The sequence below is a fragment of the Adiantum capillus-veneris genome, chromosome 10, assembly GCF_014529385.1.
Source record: "Adiantum capillus-veneris isolate H3 chromosome 10, ASM1452938v2, whole genome shotgun sequence".
NCBI classification, from domain to species: domain Eukaryota; kingdom Viridiplantae; phylum Streptophyta; class Polypodiopsida; order Polypodiales; family Pteridaceae; genus Adiantum; species Adiantum capillus-veneris.
Genome location: NC_140940.1, coordinates 148138209 through 148157131, shown reverse-complemented (window position 1 = coordinate 148157131; position 18923 = coordinate 148138209). Strand labels below are relative to the sequence as shown.

At 38.6% G+C, this 18923-nt stretch overlaps 1 protein-coding gene and 2 pseudogenes across 1 annotated transcript; 2 read left to right on the top strand and 1 right to left on the bottom strand.

The window, feature by feature from the left end:
* The first annotated feature begins 715 nt into the window (after positions 1-715).
* Positions 716-1434, top strand: LOC147449835 (uncharacterized). Its single transcript, XM_086522706.1, has 2 exons — positions 716-1110; positions 1185-1434. Exons 1-2 carry the CDS (start codon positions 716-718, stop codon positions 1432-1434), a joined length of 645 nt encoding a protein of 214 aa, XP_086378832.1.
* Positions 1435-2698: 1264 nt separating this feature from the next.
* LOC147449834 (uncharacterized) lies at positions 2699-3652 on the bottom strand (annotated as a pseudogene).
* Positions 3653-14663: 11011 nt separating this feature from the next.
* LOC147449833 (uncharacterized) lies at positions 14664-16650 on the top strand (annotated as a pseudogene).
* The last annotated feature ends 2273 nt before the right edge of the window (positions 16651-18923 follow it).

Genomic DNA, 18923 nt, shown 5'->3' with positions numbered 1-18923 from the left:
ACAATGACTTGTATCTTCTCAAGATCTGTGAAAATGCCATATTTGGACACAATGTGTCCCAAAATTTTCCCTTGTCTTACCATGAGGCACATTTCTCCAAATTCAAACAGATATGATAAGTCATGCACTTCTCAAAGATCTTTTTTAGATGCTCTATATGTTTGTTTCTCAATAGAGAATGCAAGCATTAGGAAAATTTTGGGGTCTTGTTTGGGCCCTGTAAGAGTTTCCACCTCAACAAATTTTTCGTGCAATTCTTTTAGCACAAAAGTATTTTGAAGTTATAGAGAAAATCTATCAATAAGGTAGAACAAATATTTTGTGTTGCAATGATTAAGATTTTGCTAAAAGTTTGTGCCTTAAAGGATCTCACAAGATCTAAATAGACGTTCTACTTTGAAATAAGAGAGGGAAAGTTCAAACTCATTTGAGCTAAAAAAAAATTGGCCGTAGCACCAATCTATTTTGATGAGAAACTTTTACAAAGATCAACCATTTTGCTAAAAAATCCTTGATTATGGAGAATGCACAATCTAACAACCAATCTTCTTTTCTCTTTAAGCGTAAATATCATCTCCATATAGACATAGACACAAATTATGAGCCCATTAAAAAAAGGGACATATCTTTCACACTTACTTAGTTGCATATGGATCACTTGAGACATACTAATCATAAACATCTTGATCTTTGGTGTGATGGAACACTTTATCCTATGGATCCCCTTGCTATGTCTACTCCTCCATGTAATAATCTTACATCTCTATTACATTTTGTTGGGGATGGGTCTCATGGTCTCTTGGGTTATTGCAATAACTTGGTGATCAGGAATACACAACAAGCAATGATAAATCTAGAGATATTGAAGCAGCAACAACCATCTTTGTTCAATTTATTGATGCAAAACAGTAAGCTTCTGCAAGAACAAACACTTTTGAAGAACAAAATATTATCCTCCAAAGAAACCATTGTTGAGCTTGAAAAGGAGGTGAGAAGGACGAGGATAAAAACCACTCCACTTGGTCTTCATCAAAGATGCAGAAGTGTTTCCAACATTGAAACCCTCAAAGTTGGAAGTGGAGGTCTTAAGCAAAGGATTCAAGCAATAAGGTATATCATTTTAGTACATATTCTTGTTGTAACAAATTATTGATTATTAGCTAATCAAAAATATGTTTTTGCAGAGGCATGGTTCATCCTGAAAAGGAAAATATTGATCCTCAAATGGCCAAATCTTCATATTCCTCTTTGATTGCACCTCATGTTGCAAAAGAGATTTTGGATGCCTTAAAGTTCAAGAAGATAAAGCAAGATATAATCAGTGATTTTCTACAAAGCACAACCATTGATACTTTAGATGTTCAAAGTGTCATAGATAATTGTGGCATCAGTCAAAAAGGATATTCAAGCATCTTTAAATCAGTAAAGATCTAGCTCAAAGATAAAAAGGTCTCATCTTCTGTCTTACCTATACCAGCTCATGTATGTCAAGCACGACAAGGTCTCAACAATGAAGTTTCACAATACTTGGGTGATTCATATTTCATCAACCAAGAATTTAGAAATGCGGGACGAGTGGTACACTTTAATGAATCGTCTAATATTCTTTTCAATTTACAAAATCTTTGGAAGAAAACGGTCAAATTTTATAATGTGACAAGCGAGGAGGTACAAGGCAAACTAATCTTTGTGCTTAAGCTAGATGAATGTGAGATATTGAAGCAAAAAAAGACAGAACGATTCACCATAACCCTGATGAATAGAGCACTTCAAGGAGTGGCACAAAAGCTTGTGAGCAATGATGATAGCTTCAGTGTACAATCAGAGAATGATATATGGTGGCTAGGAGCTAAAGATAATTGCTTGTCAAAAGCGTTCATCATCATCACATGAAGTTCCAGTAAAACCTTCACTTGGAGATGTGAAAGCTCACAGGTTTTTTTCATTTCATGGTTTTGGTGAACTAGGAAAAATCAACAAGAGTCGTAATTGCTCAACGATAAAGTATAAGCAGTGGAAGAAGCTTCATAAGCTATTAAAGACCATGCTGAGAATGGAAAGGCTAGGAATCGCAAAGCAAAATTGTGGATGGCTCTTGATGAGGTTTTCTGCATACTAAAGAATGGATAGACAATGACAACATGAAATTAAAGCTAGCCCTTCAAGCTTTTGGTAAAAGTATGCAAGATGCATGGAGTACTCAAAGCATTACCCACTACATGGTAATTCATATTTTTCTTCTTACAACCTATTTGATTTGTATAAATATAACTTTTATGACATGCAACTTATTTTACACGATCATATGCCCTGGTTCACAAAGCAATATGGATGTCCTGCAATATGGTTCACTCAAGGAATGGAAAAATCCCATTATCAAGCTCGTGGAGCATACTTTCGACACACTCAACACGACGGAGGAAAAAACAGAGCGAACAACTTAAAAGAAGTATTTTTTTGGTTCTATAGAAGAGTCTTCCTATGAATAAGGGAGAAGAAAATTTCTAGAAATAAAAAACAAGCTCTTGCAATAAAGATATCCAAATAAATTCAAAGATGAGAGAACTGGAAGGATTCTACTGCAGAAGCAACCTTACATCAGTGGAGATCTAAGAGAGTGAGGGATAAAAAAGTTTGGGTTCTACCTCAAGATCCAAAACGCATTCTATAAAAGTGTATACTTAATACAAATCTATTCTCAAATGATATCTTCAATGTCTTCAACGTCTTCTTGACCTAAACTTGAAGTGCCCTCTTTGTATTCAACCTGCTTCAAATCATCGTGTCGAAGTAGAGATCATTTCCTGGAAGGAGAAATCTCTCTATAATGTTTAACTCCCTTTGCAAGAGCATATCCAGTATATGCTAAATAACTTCCTGCAAGTGATCCTTGCATTGCATGACCATATCCAAAAATATTGATAGCACACTCTTTCTCCAAAATGCTTACTTTAGTAGCATTTTGATGAAGAACATAGCCACCAAGATACTTTGACAATGTCTTGTATACAAACATAGGTATATAACCATCAAAGGAGTACTTCATGTGAAAAATAACTATCAAGACAAGCAAGGTACTTAATGTAGTGCTTCAGAGCAGCATCTTTGGTAAGATCAACGACTCTAGATGATCGTCTTAAGAACTCATCTTTTGGTGGTTGAATCTACAAACATATAAAATCAATTAATCATTAGAAACATTGAAAGCACAAAAAAACTTTAGCTTATACAAATAAAGTGCTTACCGTAATATTCTCATTTGACACAAGTTGATTGTCCTTCCAAAGATTTATCAAACCAACATTTCGTATTTTGAGATCTGGCTCTTGAATGATCGGTACATCTTTATCTTGTTCATCTTCATTTTCACTATCGGCTTTTGAAAGATGAGGATCTGTTATATTCTCTTGTGCCTTGAGAAAATCTTCTTCGGTAGGCTCTTTATACTGAAGAGCTTCATTGAAACAAACCTCCAATGCTTTATGAGGCTCAAAGCAAGCATCCAACTTTCCTAAAAGAGGAACTTTTCTACAAACTCTTTGTATTTAACTGGCTCTTTATCGGTCCCAACATTATAGTTCAAGTGTTGTGCCAAAATAGCATACAATTCATCCTCTCATAAACCAAATGACCTTTGGATATCTGAAAGCATTATATATTCTCCATGGCAAAGAGGAAAGCATGGTAGAATAGGCAATGGAAATGTTCCTTTAAAAGTAGGGTACAAAGACTTCTCCAATGCAATATTTTCTTTTCTAATCCTAGAAAGTTGAAGACTCTCAATTTCTTGCCACTCTTTCTCTACATCAAGAGCTTCTTCATTGTCTTGTTCATATTTGATCACTTCACTTGATTAAGAGTTACTTTCATCCCTTTCTGCTTCTTCATCGCTATCTCTTAAGAACAAAAACACAATAAACCCCACACTTTTCTTTAATAGTATACATTTGTGTTTGCACTTCGGACATTTTGAAAGATTTAGTTTGACATTTTTTTATAAGGCGGAATACTTTTTGTTAAGCCTAGAGGATTGTGATGGATTCTGTTGAACCAAATCTATAGCGTGAATATATTCTTCATCAAGGTATAGTACCATTCTTGAATCCACCAATTGATCAAACTCTTTGTTGTACTCCTATAAAGCTTCTTTGTGAAAAATAAGAGTTTCTTCAAGTTCAAAAGGAGTATTAAACATTGTATAAATTGAATCATATGATTCCATGGCTCCACAATCATATAGAAATTCTTGCAATAGAATCTTGAGATTGTTTTTATCTGTAATAACAAATGTCTATATGAACAAGGTCATAATGCAATTATGAAAAACCTCTCTTGACCTGTCAATGTATAATATACCTATGTCATTTGTATTCTGGGTAGACGTTGCCAAATCGTCAGAAATAGATGAGATACCATCAATTTGAGAGTCACATTTTCTTTTCAAATCAGCCATAACCTTTGGGCAAAGATTCTCTCTCTCTCTCACTCTCTCTCTCTCTCTCTCTCTCTCTCTCTCTCTCTCTCTCTCTCTCTCTCTCTCTCACACACACACACACACACACACATACACACATACACACACACACACACACACACACAATTCAACTATATACATGCATGCATGTATTATGTAGATTAATATATGTGTGTATATGTTGGTATGTGTGTGCACTTGAAATGCGTAGTAGTCAATTCATACTAAATGAATACTATACGACGTGATTCAAGTGCACTTTAACTATTGATGCAATTGAATTCATTCTTTTAGCATTTTAGGTGCATCAAATGAGTAAATTATGAGGATATGTGTTGGTTTTCTTCCCCCATATCCTCTCTCATACACAATAAGTTGATATCACAATTACTTTTTACAAATAATAAATTTTTATTGTATTTTTGGACCGACTAAAATCGTGGTTAGACTTTGTTATTGCATTGAAAAAACCCTTCCTTGGAGTCTTGGATGATAAGGTTCTAGCTATTTTTTAATAAACAAAACCTAGGAACTCCTACTCACACAATGTACTAGATTCATACTAGTAGCCTGTCAGGTTTACTAGCTCGATCTGCCAAGATTCCATGTTGTCGTGCTGCTTTGCAGGCACGGGATGAAAGAAAATGTTTCATCTGCATTTCTTGAACTTTGACAAATCTATTATCTAAGTTAGAACTTCTTATGGCATCAAATAACGGAAATGTATACTTTATGTGATATTTTAGACCAAAAGTGCTTCAAAACGGGGATTGTAGAGTTTGAAGTGCTGAGGGAATTGGTCCAGACGGTGTCGGAGTGCGCGGTTCTCCAAGGTCGATCAAGAATGAGTCGGGGTTCTGGTTGTAGACAGATAAGCAGTCGAGGCGTAAACCAAGCGAAACAAGTGCGGTTAGGGCCAATTTAGTTTTAGTAAGAGTAAATAGAGATGCTTATAGAGCAAGCGTAAGAGAAATCACGACTCGAAACATAAATAACATTGAAAAATAAGCTGAAAGTAGATATCAATACTTAATTGGTGTTGACAACCAGTAGATGCTTCCAATAATTTGATATCTAAAAACCATGCTACAAATCGGTTGCATACGCCATCGTTGGTATGCTTGTTGATATCCAAAACCATTTATCATAAATATGAAAACCATGCTACAAATTGGTTGCATACACCATCGTCAGTATGCTTGTTGATATGCAAACCCATTTATCAAAAATCCCAACTTGATGGAAGCAATCTGTAATTGTCAGACAAATCCCACCCTATACAATTAACCTGCTCTTTAGTTCCCACAAATTTCCCTTCTGTCCTCTACCCAATCAAATTTTGGCATGCTCTCTATCTTGCAAAACACATCCCTTTTGCACACCCTTTTTTAATCATAACTATGCTTTGTCTTCCAAAGACCTTCCAATTTTGGCATGCTCTCTATCTTGCAAAACACATCCCTTTTGCACACCCTTTTTTAATCATAACTATGCTTTGTCTTCCAAAGACCTTCCATTGGCTTGTGCTTGTTAAGTTCAACTGCGCTCTCACCCACCTCCCAATAACCCTCCTTGCTTGTCCTTATTTATTGAGGAAGATCGAGACACCTTAAATCCCACCATGTATTGCCTAATCTCCACGGTAATGTCTGCCTCGAGGTCTCAAAGCCTCGCCTAGAAATATCCCTCTTTTTTTGCGTGCTTTACCGACGGGCTCCAAGCTTTTGAGAGAGAGAGAGAGAGAGAGAGAGAGAGAGAGAGAGAGAGAGAGAGAGAGAGAGAGAGAGAGAGAGATTCGCCTATTTGTTGAGCAATGGTGTGTCCTCCCATTGGGTACACAAGAAGAGAGAGAGGGTGCTCTAAGTGCGTGCGGCTGCAAAAGCGGCCCAGTGGATGCAAGTTGCCATTTTGGCAGTGCACTGACAGTGGACGGTGGTCTAATGACAAAAAACGGCATTATGACGTGGTAGGTCTATAAGGGCAGTGTGCCACGCCCGATAGGCTAACGATTTTTTAAGTAAAGGCAAGGGAGGGTACACTAGAGACCTCGCATGTGCCCCCCCCCCCCCCCCCCCCCCCCCGGGTGTTCATGTGAGAGAGATCCTTGAAGGATGCTAGAGGAAAAGCTTCGAAGGCTAAAGAAGCCAAGCCAAAGACCGGACCAAGTGGGCTTCAAAGGGGACCAAAGCTCAATTTTGAGTGCACAATAGCTCATTGGATTCGTCTTCGCCTACACTCTCACAAAAATAATTATGGTGTATGTCAAACTCCGGAGCCAAAAGTTATGGCACCATGTTTGAATTCCTATGTATCAAAATTGGGGGCCAAAGAGAAGAGTGACCCATGCCAAAAATAGAACATCGCCACCACACGGGCTTGAGCCCACACAATAGCCAATTGAATGGAGTTATTTCAAATGAGCTAGCCATTCCGTCTTTCCTTCCGTTTCTTACCATTCGCAAGAGAGCGAGAGAGAGAGACTCTCTTTTTTCTACAGCTACGCAGACAGGGGGAGAGTCTCGTGAGGAGACCAGACATTGGGAGACATTCAGCACGGACTCAACATTCAAATGCGCATGCCTCATAGCAGACTCAAAGCCCACTTATACCAAAGGTATATTAGTAGACAAAGCCACTAACAATGTTAGAAAAAAACCAGGGTCTAATGTATTTTAACTGACTGAAATTATAAAATCCCGGTTAGATTTTGAGCTAACCTTTAAGAAAACCGTCAAATTTACACAAGTTTTAGTGTAATTACCAGCAAAACCTTCAAATTTTGACCTAAAAACTGGGAGAATTTCAAGTTTCCCCTTATTTTGATCGGTTAGGGAAAATGTATTTTTCTAGCCCTGGCCACTAAGCTTGGGACTATTCTAGCACGATATGGAAGACACCCATTACAACTATTTATAAAGGTGGACATTGACATTGCTCTTCAACATGAATTATACTTTCTCGGACAATGCCTGACGTCGGGCATCCTTCCACATGGACGATGATGACAATGATTTTAGTTTGACAATTATAGTATTTTAGTTTTAGTTTTTTCTAGTAGGGGGCACCGGCTGAAATTAATTCAGAAAAAGAGGAATAAAAGGAGATGCCCCTGAGTGATTAAAGAGGGAAAGTAGGAAAAGAAATGAGATGGCGCATGGCAGGAGATGAGCAGTCGGGCAAGTATGTATCAGGAGATGAGATGAGCAACTAGTCGACATTATGCAGTTGCCGTTGTAGAGTCAACCAGTGAGGGGGCCATGTGTAGTGGGGTTGGGGAAGGAGTCTTTTAAAAAAAAAAACTAAAAGTCGATTTCCAAGCAGTGAGCTCCTTGCACTATTTTGGTTAGCTTGAAAACTCTTGTCTCATAGAAACGAGTGCCACTTCATTGATAATTTAGGGACAAGGCTAAACTTCTCTTCGGCCTATCATCCACAAACGGATGGCCAAAGTGAAATAGCTAACCTAACAATTCTCGATCTACTAAAAGCCTATGTAACAGAAGTAGATCAAAGATCCCAATGGGAGAAGTACTTACCCTTAGTGGAGTATGCTTACAATAACATTGTACATACTTCCACGGGAAAATCACCTTTCGAGGTAATAGAGGGAAGATCAAAAAGTCCCTTGCTACTTAAGGTACATGGGAAGATCTTCGTTGTGAGATGAGTATAGCAGAGACCTACAAGAATCTTTTCAAAAGATTAAGGATGCTATCTCTATCTCATAGCAAAGGCAAAAGGCTATTGTTGCTGACAAGCACAGAAGATCCCAAAGAAAATGATTGGGTCTTATTAAAAATTCCCAAGGCTCGACTAAGGCACACAACGGTCAAGAATCCTATGGGACACCAAAAGTACTATGCTAAACTAGCAAAAAGGTACTATGGTCCTTTCCAGATTCTTAGGCCAATCAATGAGATGGCTTATCAAATGAAGTTGCCCACTCACTAGCTCATACACAATGCTTTCCATGTGAGCCTATTAAAGCCTTACAAAGGAGAGCCACCTCAAGAACCAACTATTGAAGACCCACCGGAGATCGAGGACCAAGAGGAGGTGCTGCAGCCCAAGTCCATTCTCCGACATGAAAATAGGGATCCAAAGGGGGGGCCATCTGTAGAAGAGAAATGTGCAACAATGGGCTTAAAAGACCCTAAGCTTCAGCCCATTAAGACTTCCAAAATGCTAAGGTTCCAAAATTCAAAGGTTGTGTCCAAAGGTCAAACTTTGGGGAAATTGGATGCTTTGTGTGTGCCCCAAAAGTCTTCATCCATTCCTACATAGGAGGGGGCGAGCCTAGCAAGTAGGGGATGAGAAATAAACTCACACACACACACACACAAGCTCCCTTTGTACACAAGGGGAAAGAGGGACACATGTCAGCTCCCTAGCCCAGATGCCCACAAGGTGTACTGAAATCCTATTGGATGGCCTTGGAGGTGGACCAATGAGAATTAATCTATAGTAAAGCTAATTTAATTAATTAAAAAACACTTAATAAAAGAACCAATGGGAATTAAGCTCTCTAGAAGACTATTGGACAGTCTCCCAAGGGGACCAATGAGCATTCAGCAGCCCAATGGCTTGCCTGATTCCTATTGGCTAGGAGGCAAAGGGGTCCAATGAGAGTTTAGGTAATGTCATAATAATCAATATCTAATTCTCCTAAATGATTTTCTCATGTTAAACTGATCATTTAATATGGGGAAGTGCAAGGGGAGAAAAAGCTAGAATATTGGTTAAGCTAGCAGACCGGCCACAATAGGGATCTAAAGGGGGGGGCATCTGCAGAAGAGCAATGTGCAACAATGGGCTTAAAAGACCCTAAGGTTCAGCCCATTAAAACTTCCAAAATGCTAAGATTCCAAAATTCAAAGGTTGTTTCCAAAGGTCAAACTTTGGGGAAATTGGATGCTTTGTGTGTGCCCCAAAAGTCTTCATCCATTCCTACATAGGAGGGGGCGAGCCTAGCAAGTAGGGGATGAGAGAGAAACTCACACACACACAAGCTCTGGAGGTGGACCAATGAGAATTAAGCTAGAGTAAAGCTAGTTTAATTAATTTAAAAACACTTAATAAAAGAACCAATGAGCATTCAGCAGCCCAATGGTTTGCCTGATTCCTATTGGCCAGGAGGCAAAGGGGTCCAATGAGAGTTTAGTTGCATTTATCAATTACCTAAAATCCTCACAGAAGGCTATCACTTATACTATTTAATTATCATTGGCTAGCTTTGGGGAGGTCCAATGAGGCTGTAGCATGAGCAAATAGCAAGAGGGGTCGACCAAGATTGAAAGGCATTATTGACTCTCACACACACAGAAATCATGTGTGGAGTAAGAAGACTCTCTCTCTCTTCTCAAGCTTTAATGGAAAGCTTATCACCTACTCCAAGCTTGTGAGAAGGGAAGCCTACACCAACAACTCTTGGATTTGTGATGCAAATCCAACCAAGAGCCAAGCTTCAATGCATGCTCATCTCCTCTACCATGATAATTACTAAGCTAAGCTATGCTAATATGAGTGATTATGTGAGGAGATGTACATCTTTCTCGTAAGAATACTCCTTCTTCCTCTCAATCTACTCTCATACCCCGCTAGCTCTCACCATCTTTGAAGGTGTGTGAGGTCTTGGGTTTGAGATCGTGAGGGAATTGATGTTGTGTTTGATAAGTGTTTTGCTTACTGCTTGAAGTTTCCATCTTCATTGGACTAGCTAGTCTTGAAGGAACACAGAGAATTGTATTGTACAATGTCTCTCTTGATGGGAGAAACCATAATACAAAGCCTTTTGGAGGGGGGGACCGGATCCATGTAAATCCGGTCCTCAACTGTTGTCAATAGCTTAATTTCTCACTCTTTTGAAAGTATTGTTCATGCTATCTAACTAGGTGTTATGCTTTTTGTTACTAGGCCATTAAATGTTACAGTACCTAAACATTGGATTCTATCCACAAGGATCATATCAGCGTGGTCTCTCTCTCTCTCTCTCTCTCTCTCTCTCTCTCTCTCTCTCTCTCTCTCTCTCTCTCTCTCTCTCTCTCTCTCTCTCTCTCTCTCTCTCTCTCTCTCTCTCTCTCTCTCTCACGTGCATTGAAAAACGTCACGGGATGGTTGCCTCTACCGTTGCCACTACTGTCGCTACTGAGGACAGAGCCGCTTAGTGACGACGTTGATGCTGACGAGGACGCTGACGACGACGACGACGGAGCCGCCTCTGTTGCTGCTGACGACGGGCGTTGGCACTTTTTCTGCTACCGGTGCCCTTGCTGATGCTGCTGGTGACTGGTGACGAGTGCCTCTACTACTGCTAGCGACAAGCAATGCTGCAATTCACATGCCGATAGAGTTTTCGACAACGGGCTGCTACTACTGATGACGACAACACGGTGTGAAGCCTTGCTGCATTGCTGTGACGAGCTTGCAAGTGACCCTATTGCGGCACGAAGGCGCACACAAATCACGAAACCCTAGGAGTAGCAGGTACACGTGTATGGAGAGAGAGAGAGAGAGAGAGAGAGAGAGAGAGAGAGAGAGAGAGAGAGAGAGAGAGAGAGAGAGAGAGAGAGAGAGAGAGAGAGAGAGAGAGAGAGAAAGAGAGTGTAACGGTTTAAAGTGTACCTTTTATATTTAAATTTCTATTGACAAATATAATAAAGAAAGTTAAATTACACTATACCTAGGTTTTTTTCGAGCACTAGCGGATGGATGGAGAGAGAGAGAGAGAGAGAGAGAGAGAGAGAGAGAGAGAGAGAGAGAGAGAGAGAGAGAGAGAGAGAGAGAGAGAGAGAGAGAGAGAGAGAGAGAGAGAGAGAGAGAGAGAGAGAGAAGAAGAAGAAGAAGAAGAGAGTTTTAATGTCGTTGGAAACTATCCCAAGAGACCTTAAAGAGCTAGCCAAGGAGGGGAGTTGAACTGAAGACCTTTTTTTCAAGATGGAAATCGCATAACCAATCTACCACACTTGGGTGATAGAAAATTATTAGACAAGCTGATATGTGATATGATGTTTAAAAGTTCTCAAGTTTTAGGTCCAAATTTGAAAAAAAAAAAGAGTATTTAGTAGAATTCGTAAGTTCTACTGATTTTTGTTGATTCAAACTTATAATCTATGTAATATTTTGCAATTTAGCTGGTTGAAGATGTATTTACGAACCCTGTTTAGTGCAAAAAAATGCGGTGACTTTCTAGGTGAATGCATGTGCATGTGTGTGTGGATGGGAGGGTGTGTATCCTACTCTCATTGGATGTACTTGAAATGCTATTTGCCTTTACAAAATATTTAAAATGCATCTATAGCTTTTCGGGTATATCCAACTGAAATACCCACACACACACACACACACACACATAATATATATATATGTCTATTATATATGTATATTACATGCACTTACCTACTTGCTCATTTACACTCAATCGGTCCACAACCCTTTACGCCTTAGCCCACACAACTAGATCTGCCTCGATCCTATTGTCTGTCCAAGCCTCCAATTCCCTCCTCTCCTTCTCTTGCTGGTTCCCCCTTCGCGAGTCTATCTAAAATGAATTGGGACCCCTACCAAACAAACACATATATGATTTATATTATCCAGTATTATATATGATAGTTGGATAAAGAAGATGGTTATATGATACATATTATATATTATAGCTAGACAAATAGATTAGATAAATACAACCTCTTGACCTATCTATGTATGGACATGTGTGTGTGTGTGTGTATACACACTTTTTTTTTGTAAATTTGGTATGCATACACACAGACACACACACACACATATACATACATAGAGAGAGAGAGAGAGAGAGAGAGAGAGAGATTTACATGTGTGTTTATGTTTCAGTGGCATATACTTGAAATTCTATTAAGCCCTCACAACTATATTTTATTAGTGTGTATGGCATTTCATGTACATCTAAGTGGAAGTACACACACATACATAGAGGGATGGGAGAAAAGAGAGAGAGAGAGTTACCTGTGTGTTTATGTTTCACTGGCATATACTTGAAATGCTATTAATCCCTCACAAGTATATATTATTAGTGTGTATGGCATTTCATGTACATCTAAGTGGAAGTACACACACACACATACATTGGGGGAGGGGAAGAGAGAGAGAGAGAGAGAGAGAGAGAGAGAGAGAGAGAGAGATAGATAGTTCTATTATCATCCTCGGAGGTCAGATATGACCTATGGGACCAAATGAACATGTCACGTGGTGTGAGAGGAGGTCATAAGTGACTCTCGATACTCAAAAAAATGGTTGAAATGAGCATCGCAATAGAGAGTCCACATTGTGGTTGGGAGAGGAAGGTATGTAGGGAGAGCTCATGGATGAATATATGGGGAAAAGAGGACCTAATGTGGTCAAAAGCTGAGCACTCAAGTAGTGTGTGGTACTCACTCTCTCGCACTTGACGAGGGCATAAGGTGAAAAGTCGATGAGACTCCTCGTGAGTGCCCCAACGTCTTGTCTTGCAGCGTAGAGAATGGGAGCTAAGACAAATGGAGGCAATGGTGCGGATCGCACTCACTGGGATGGGCTCAAGGATGTAGGGATGGGTTCGATTACTGCGTTCGGAGAAGAAGAGAGATTTGTAGTTTGGGGCAATGTGTGTGGTGTAATGGCTGAAGCGAGAGCCTCCGGATTTCTCCCAAGCCATGATACATTGGCGTTGTAAGAAGGCCTCATTAACTTGGGAGTCGATCGACACATCCTTGACCAAGTGACATACATCCCATTTTTCAAACCATTTCTTGATGTCAAGCATCCACCCCGAACTTAGTATTTTGCTCTTGCATGTCTTTTGGACCTTTTGACTTGCTTCATATGCGATTTTAGGAAGTCGATACAAAGGACTACGTTGTGTCTTAAGCATGTACTCCACAACCCTTTGCATGCCCAAGACCTCAATGGGAAGCGGTCCGGACTCAAGAAGTAAGAGCATGTAGGGTGTTTGTGTCTTGACTTGGAGAAAGTTGGTGAGAAAACACTTTTGGACATTCTCAAACTCTTTCCAAGTAGACTTTTCGATGATACCACCCCACATCTCCACTCCATAAAGAAGCACCGGTGTCACCAATGTGTCAAAGACGTACTTTTTGAGAGCTCAACACTTGATCTCTCCAGCATTGCACATGTTCTCAAATGCATAATAAGCCCTCTTTTCGGCTTCCAAGCGACGCATTGCGCAATCCTTCCATCTATGATTGGATGGAACCTCAAGGCCAAGGCCAAGGTACTTGAAGCTATCTACCACTTCAAGTTGCTCATTGTTGTATACAATGCATGGATTTTCATCATTGAGGGTCTTTACAAGCATAACCTTGGTTTCGGATCCATTCACGATCAGCCTGCTATGTAAGCAAAAGCGTTCCAAGACACTCATAAGCTTTTGTGCATCTTCTAAGGTATGTGCCGAGAGATAGATAGATAGATAGATAGTTCTATTATCGTCCTGGGAGGTCAAATATGACCTATGGGACCAAATGAACATGTCACGTGGTGTGAGTGGAGTTCATAAGTGACTCTCGATGCTCAAAAATGGCTGAAATGAGCGTCGCAATAGAGAGTCCACATCGTGGTTGGGAGAGGAAGGTATGTAGAGAGAGCTCATGGCTGAATATATGGGGAAAAGAGGACCTAATGTGGTCAAAAGCTGAGCACTCAAGTAGTGTGTGGTACTCACTCTCTCGCACTCGACGAGGGCATAAGGTGCAAAGTCGATGACACTCCTCGCCAGTGCCCCAACGTCCTGTCTCGCAGCGTAGAGAATGGGAGCTAAGACGAATGGAGGCAATGGTGCGGATCGCACTCAACGGGATGGGCTCAAGGATATAGGAATGGGTTTGGTTACCTCGTTCCGAGAAGAAGAGAGAGAGAGAGAGAGAGAGAGAGAGAGAGAGAGAGAGAGAGAGAGAGAGAGAGAGAGAGAGAGAGAGAGAGTTACCTGTGTGTTTATGTTTCATTGGCATATACTTGAAATGCTATTAATCCCTCACAAGTATATATTATTAGTGTGTATGGCATTTCATGTACATCTAAGTGGAAGTACACACACACATACATAGGGGGAGGGGAAGAGAGAGAGAGAGAGAGAGAGAGAGAGAGAGAGAGAGAGAGAGAGATAGTTTTGTGGTATTAAATCAATTCACTATTGTGATAAAGGTACTCTTCAAAAAAGAAAATGGCAAGAACAAAACAAACCGCAAAGAAAAGTTGTGGCGGCCATGTTTCTCAACCCTCAAGCACTAGAACAACTTCAGAAGTGCTTACTGGACCAAATGGTGTTAGTTCATCCCAAGAGACCAATAGACCAAGTTCTAGTGTAAGCATAAATTTACCAAGGAGAGGAAGGGTTTCACAATATCTAGGTGTTCTAAGACAAATCAGAAAAGCACAAGATGCAACCACAAATTGGATTCCTAAAGCACCATTTGTCAGGATAGTGCGAGAGATAATAGAAATATGTAGAAGTGGGACAAGATGGATGGCTACAACTGTTGCATGTCTTCAAGAGGTTTGTGAAGATTATCTTATTGAATATTTTAATGACACTTTCATTCTTGCAGTAGTGCTCATAGAGTTACAATTATGCCTAAAGACATGACAAGCTTAAGCATGCTTAGACACCGTTACGAGCATTTAGATATATGCCATCATTTGTAGATTAAAAAATCATTCTTTTGATTCCTCCTGCAAGAAGGCCCAAAGAGTTGAAAGTAGAAGAAGTGACTAAAAAAGACATACATAGTAGGCTGAACCAAGGCGAAATTGAGAGGCTAAAATTAAAACAGAATGACCATGAAGAGTTAAAGAGAAAGGCTCAACAATTGGAGATTTTGCAAAAAGAAGAAAAGGTTTTAAATACTTTAAATGCTATTGGTCCAAAGGTCGAAGTCTTAATGAAAGGCGATAACCATGTTGCCTTTGTCCCTTTGGAAGCTCAAGATGTCCAAATATTGAAGCACTTTGACAATGACATCTCTGATACCCTTGTCATGATTTTTCTGAGTTTTTTTTTTTTTTGTTTTTTAAGAAGGGCTCCTTTCACCCATTGCTTTTATGATACTAACTTAAGTGTTCAATTGCAGCATGATCAAAGAAGAACATCCTGAGGACGCACAAGATGAGGTGTTTATATTTGTCTATCAAATCTCTTGTCTTTAGATGAAAGAAAGCCTCCCCAAGAGCTTATAGCTTGGTTTACCCATTGCAATCCAAGTGTGAGAATTATTATTTTGCCATATATCTCAAGGTAAATCATTGTTTTGTACTACAACAAGTGTTGTCAATTGTGAAATTTATTTTTGTTCATCTTTTTTATAGGAACCATTGGAGTCTTGTCATGCTAGACATGCAAGAAAAAGTAGTTCTTTATCTGAATTCTATTGAGAAAACAACACACTTGGATAACAAAGGGTAAGAAATTTAAAGTCGTTACAAGAATTATTAAACAAAAAGATTTGAAGTATTATAAACTGTTTCAACAGTTGCGTCAACATCTTACTTGTAACCATTGAAGCTTCCATGCTTTGGGCAATATTTTTAAAGAGGTTATACATCGAAATATTCAGGTTTGAGTTCTCTTTCTTGTACTAAGCTCTTGTTGTTTTTGTAAGTTTCTTTTGTCTTATGAATTATTTTGGTTGACAGGTACCACAACAAAAGGACAATCATAAGTGTGGATGGTATTTACTGTACAATGCCAAAGCCATGTTGGATCATGTTTACAAAAGCGAGACCTCTCATGTCTATTTCTTTATAACACTTAATGCACAAATAATATAGTTTCTTTGACTCACAAAATTGTTTTTTTATTGTAGCTTTCTATTACAACATACACAGAGCTTGATGTAGCACACTTTCGCATGGAGAAAATTGAAAGCATGATAGATAATTTCAATGCAAATAGTTGGAGTAATTGCAAAGCTTGCTCAAAGGAAAAGCTAGAGTTTGATAGAAGAGAGGCCACAAATGATGACCTATCAAATTTTTTCAAAGAGATAGAGTGGTTTGAAGATGAAGATCGTCTTGCAGAAGAATCACCATGACAAAAAGAAGAGGTTTACAAAAAAGATCTGCCGATTGACCCTCATGTATAAGAATTTGTTGAAGATGGAGACATAAAGAAGTCGCCAATGCCAGAACCATCAGTAGTAAGCACCTCATGAAAGGACCAAAAAGAGATTGAAAGTGACAATGTATCTGAAACACAATAAATGTATTTGAAGTACTTTTTGTATTAAAAAAGCTTTCTTTAGATGAAGACCTTGTCTTTACCTTCTCCGTATTTGAATTTTTGTACCTAAGTGATAATTATAAAGACTACATTTAAATATATGTCCTTGCACTTCATATACTTCTCTCTTCTCTTGGATACCTATCAAGATAAAGAATTATGTTAGTAAAAAATCTTTATGTTTCATGTAAACCTATCGTTTTGATGGAACTACTTACTTGTCTACCATTGATTTGAAATAAAAAATCTTGGGGAAGATCAACTTCATCTTTATTTATCAAATCTTGTCGAAGTTGTAGAAGATTGCACTCTCCACCAATAGATAGAGTGGTTTGAAGTTCTTCATTCATCCACACATCAATGTGCACTAAAGGATTGTCTTGCATATTATGAAGGTCTTGATCCAATATCATAGGAACACCGTTCACTCTATGAGATCTCTGATAGTAAAATGTCATGATAAAGTTTTGACTTTTTATCATGTACTTCACGTTTACACTTGATGCATCCACTTGGTAGTCAATTCCATTAGAATGACAAAAAACCCATCCTTTGTCTAAAAACTCAAGTATTGTGTCTTGGTCTACATTCTTACACACAAGCATGGTATTTTTAAGAGCTATTGGACATTCACTTGTGGCAAAAAAATCCACAAATACATGGATTTGCATGCTCACTTTGATTTTCACAAGCCTACTTGCTACATTAGGCTTCAACCCTTTTTGCACTTCATTAAATAGCTTCAAGCAAAATGCCTCACTTATGTCACTAGTTGGCAAGGGCCAGTCTGAACTTAAAAAGTCCGATAAAGAAAGCTTTTCTAGTGTTCCAGAAGAAAGATCGGTACCGACGTGAAAGAAACTATCATAAAAGAGAACACCTAGCTCTGCAAGTTGTCGATTTGTTCTTCCTTTTGATATTGTTGACTACCAATGAAAGCATGGTAGACATTGATTACTCCTATTATACAATCCACTGATTTCCATTCTTCATAGGAAGAAGGATAGACATCTACAAAATAAATAAATAAAATCATAATAAAATTCAAAGAAACCACATTAATAAACACTTCTACTTTATAACTTATAGTTTGGTCTATTTAATGGAAGGTTCATTGGCCATTCAGAAAGTGTAAGCTCTCTATGCATATAAACATGTTGAACAAGAACTTCTATAACTGATTTCTTGTTGTCATTGACATGAAAATCCTTCACCCTTGCCTTCCAAGATGACAAAAATTCATTTGTACTTTGCCTCTTTCACTTTCTTCATTGTATTAGAATCCAAGATCCTTTAGTTATTGTCGAAGGTATCCGATGATTTTGATCATCAAGTGTATTGAAAAGAGTTATAGACTCAATAGCCTAGCAGAGGGTTTATGTAACCTGCTTGAAGAAGCCATAGAATGCAGAGAGAAAACAAGAGAAACTTGAGAAGATGAAGTTCAAGAAGCTTTAGATGAGAGAAGTATAATTAATCATAAGTAGCTTATGAACGGGATATTTTTGTGACTAGCAGTCCACTTATGGTTGATTTTAATAATAAGAATATATTTTTCCTTGAGAGAAGGATTGCATCATGAAAGTACTGGTTGATTTGAAAGGGACTCTTTTTAAATGAATAAAGCTTCTCGATCTTTGAGAACAATGAAGATTGATATCTTTGTTTTAAGGGTTTACTAGTCATTTTCACTTCTTTTTTTTACAAAATTCTTCTTTTTAAACTCTTTTTAGTGATACTTTTCACCGTTACGGTGTCTTAAAGCTGATTGGTTCTTACCTTTTGGCCCTCAATTCTTAAAAGGCCCTCTCTAGATCCCAAATTTTTCCTAATGCATAAGTTATCCATGTAAATCTTTAAGAACTATCTCAGAACACGTGACTCATCAGCCTTTGGAATTTGGCAAGTGCATTGGTCAAGACAAATGGCATTACTCTATAAGCAAATATGCTCCATTTTGTTTCAAAGGAAATCTTGTGTTGATCCTCTACCTTTACGGCAAGCTGATTATAGCCTAAAAAGCCATCAAGAAAGTTGTAAGCTTCCTTGCCCATGACTCTCTCAATCACATGATTTGTAACTGGTAAGGGATAGTTATCTTTGATGGTGGTAGCGTTTACTTGTTTGAGATTTACACAAACTTGCAATTTTCCATTCTTTTTGGATATAGCCACAATTGGTGACACTCATTTTGGTGAATGTTTC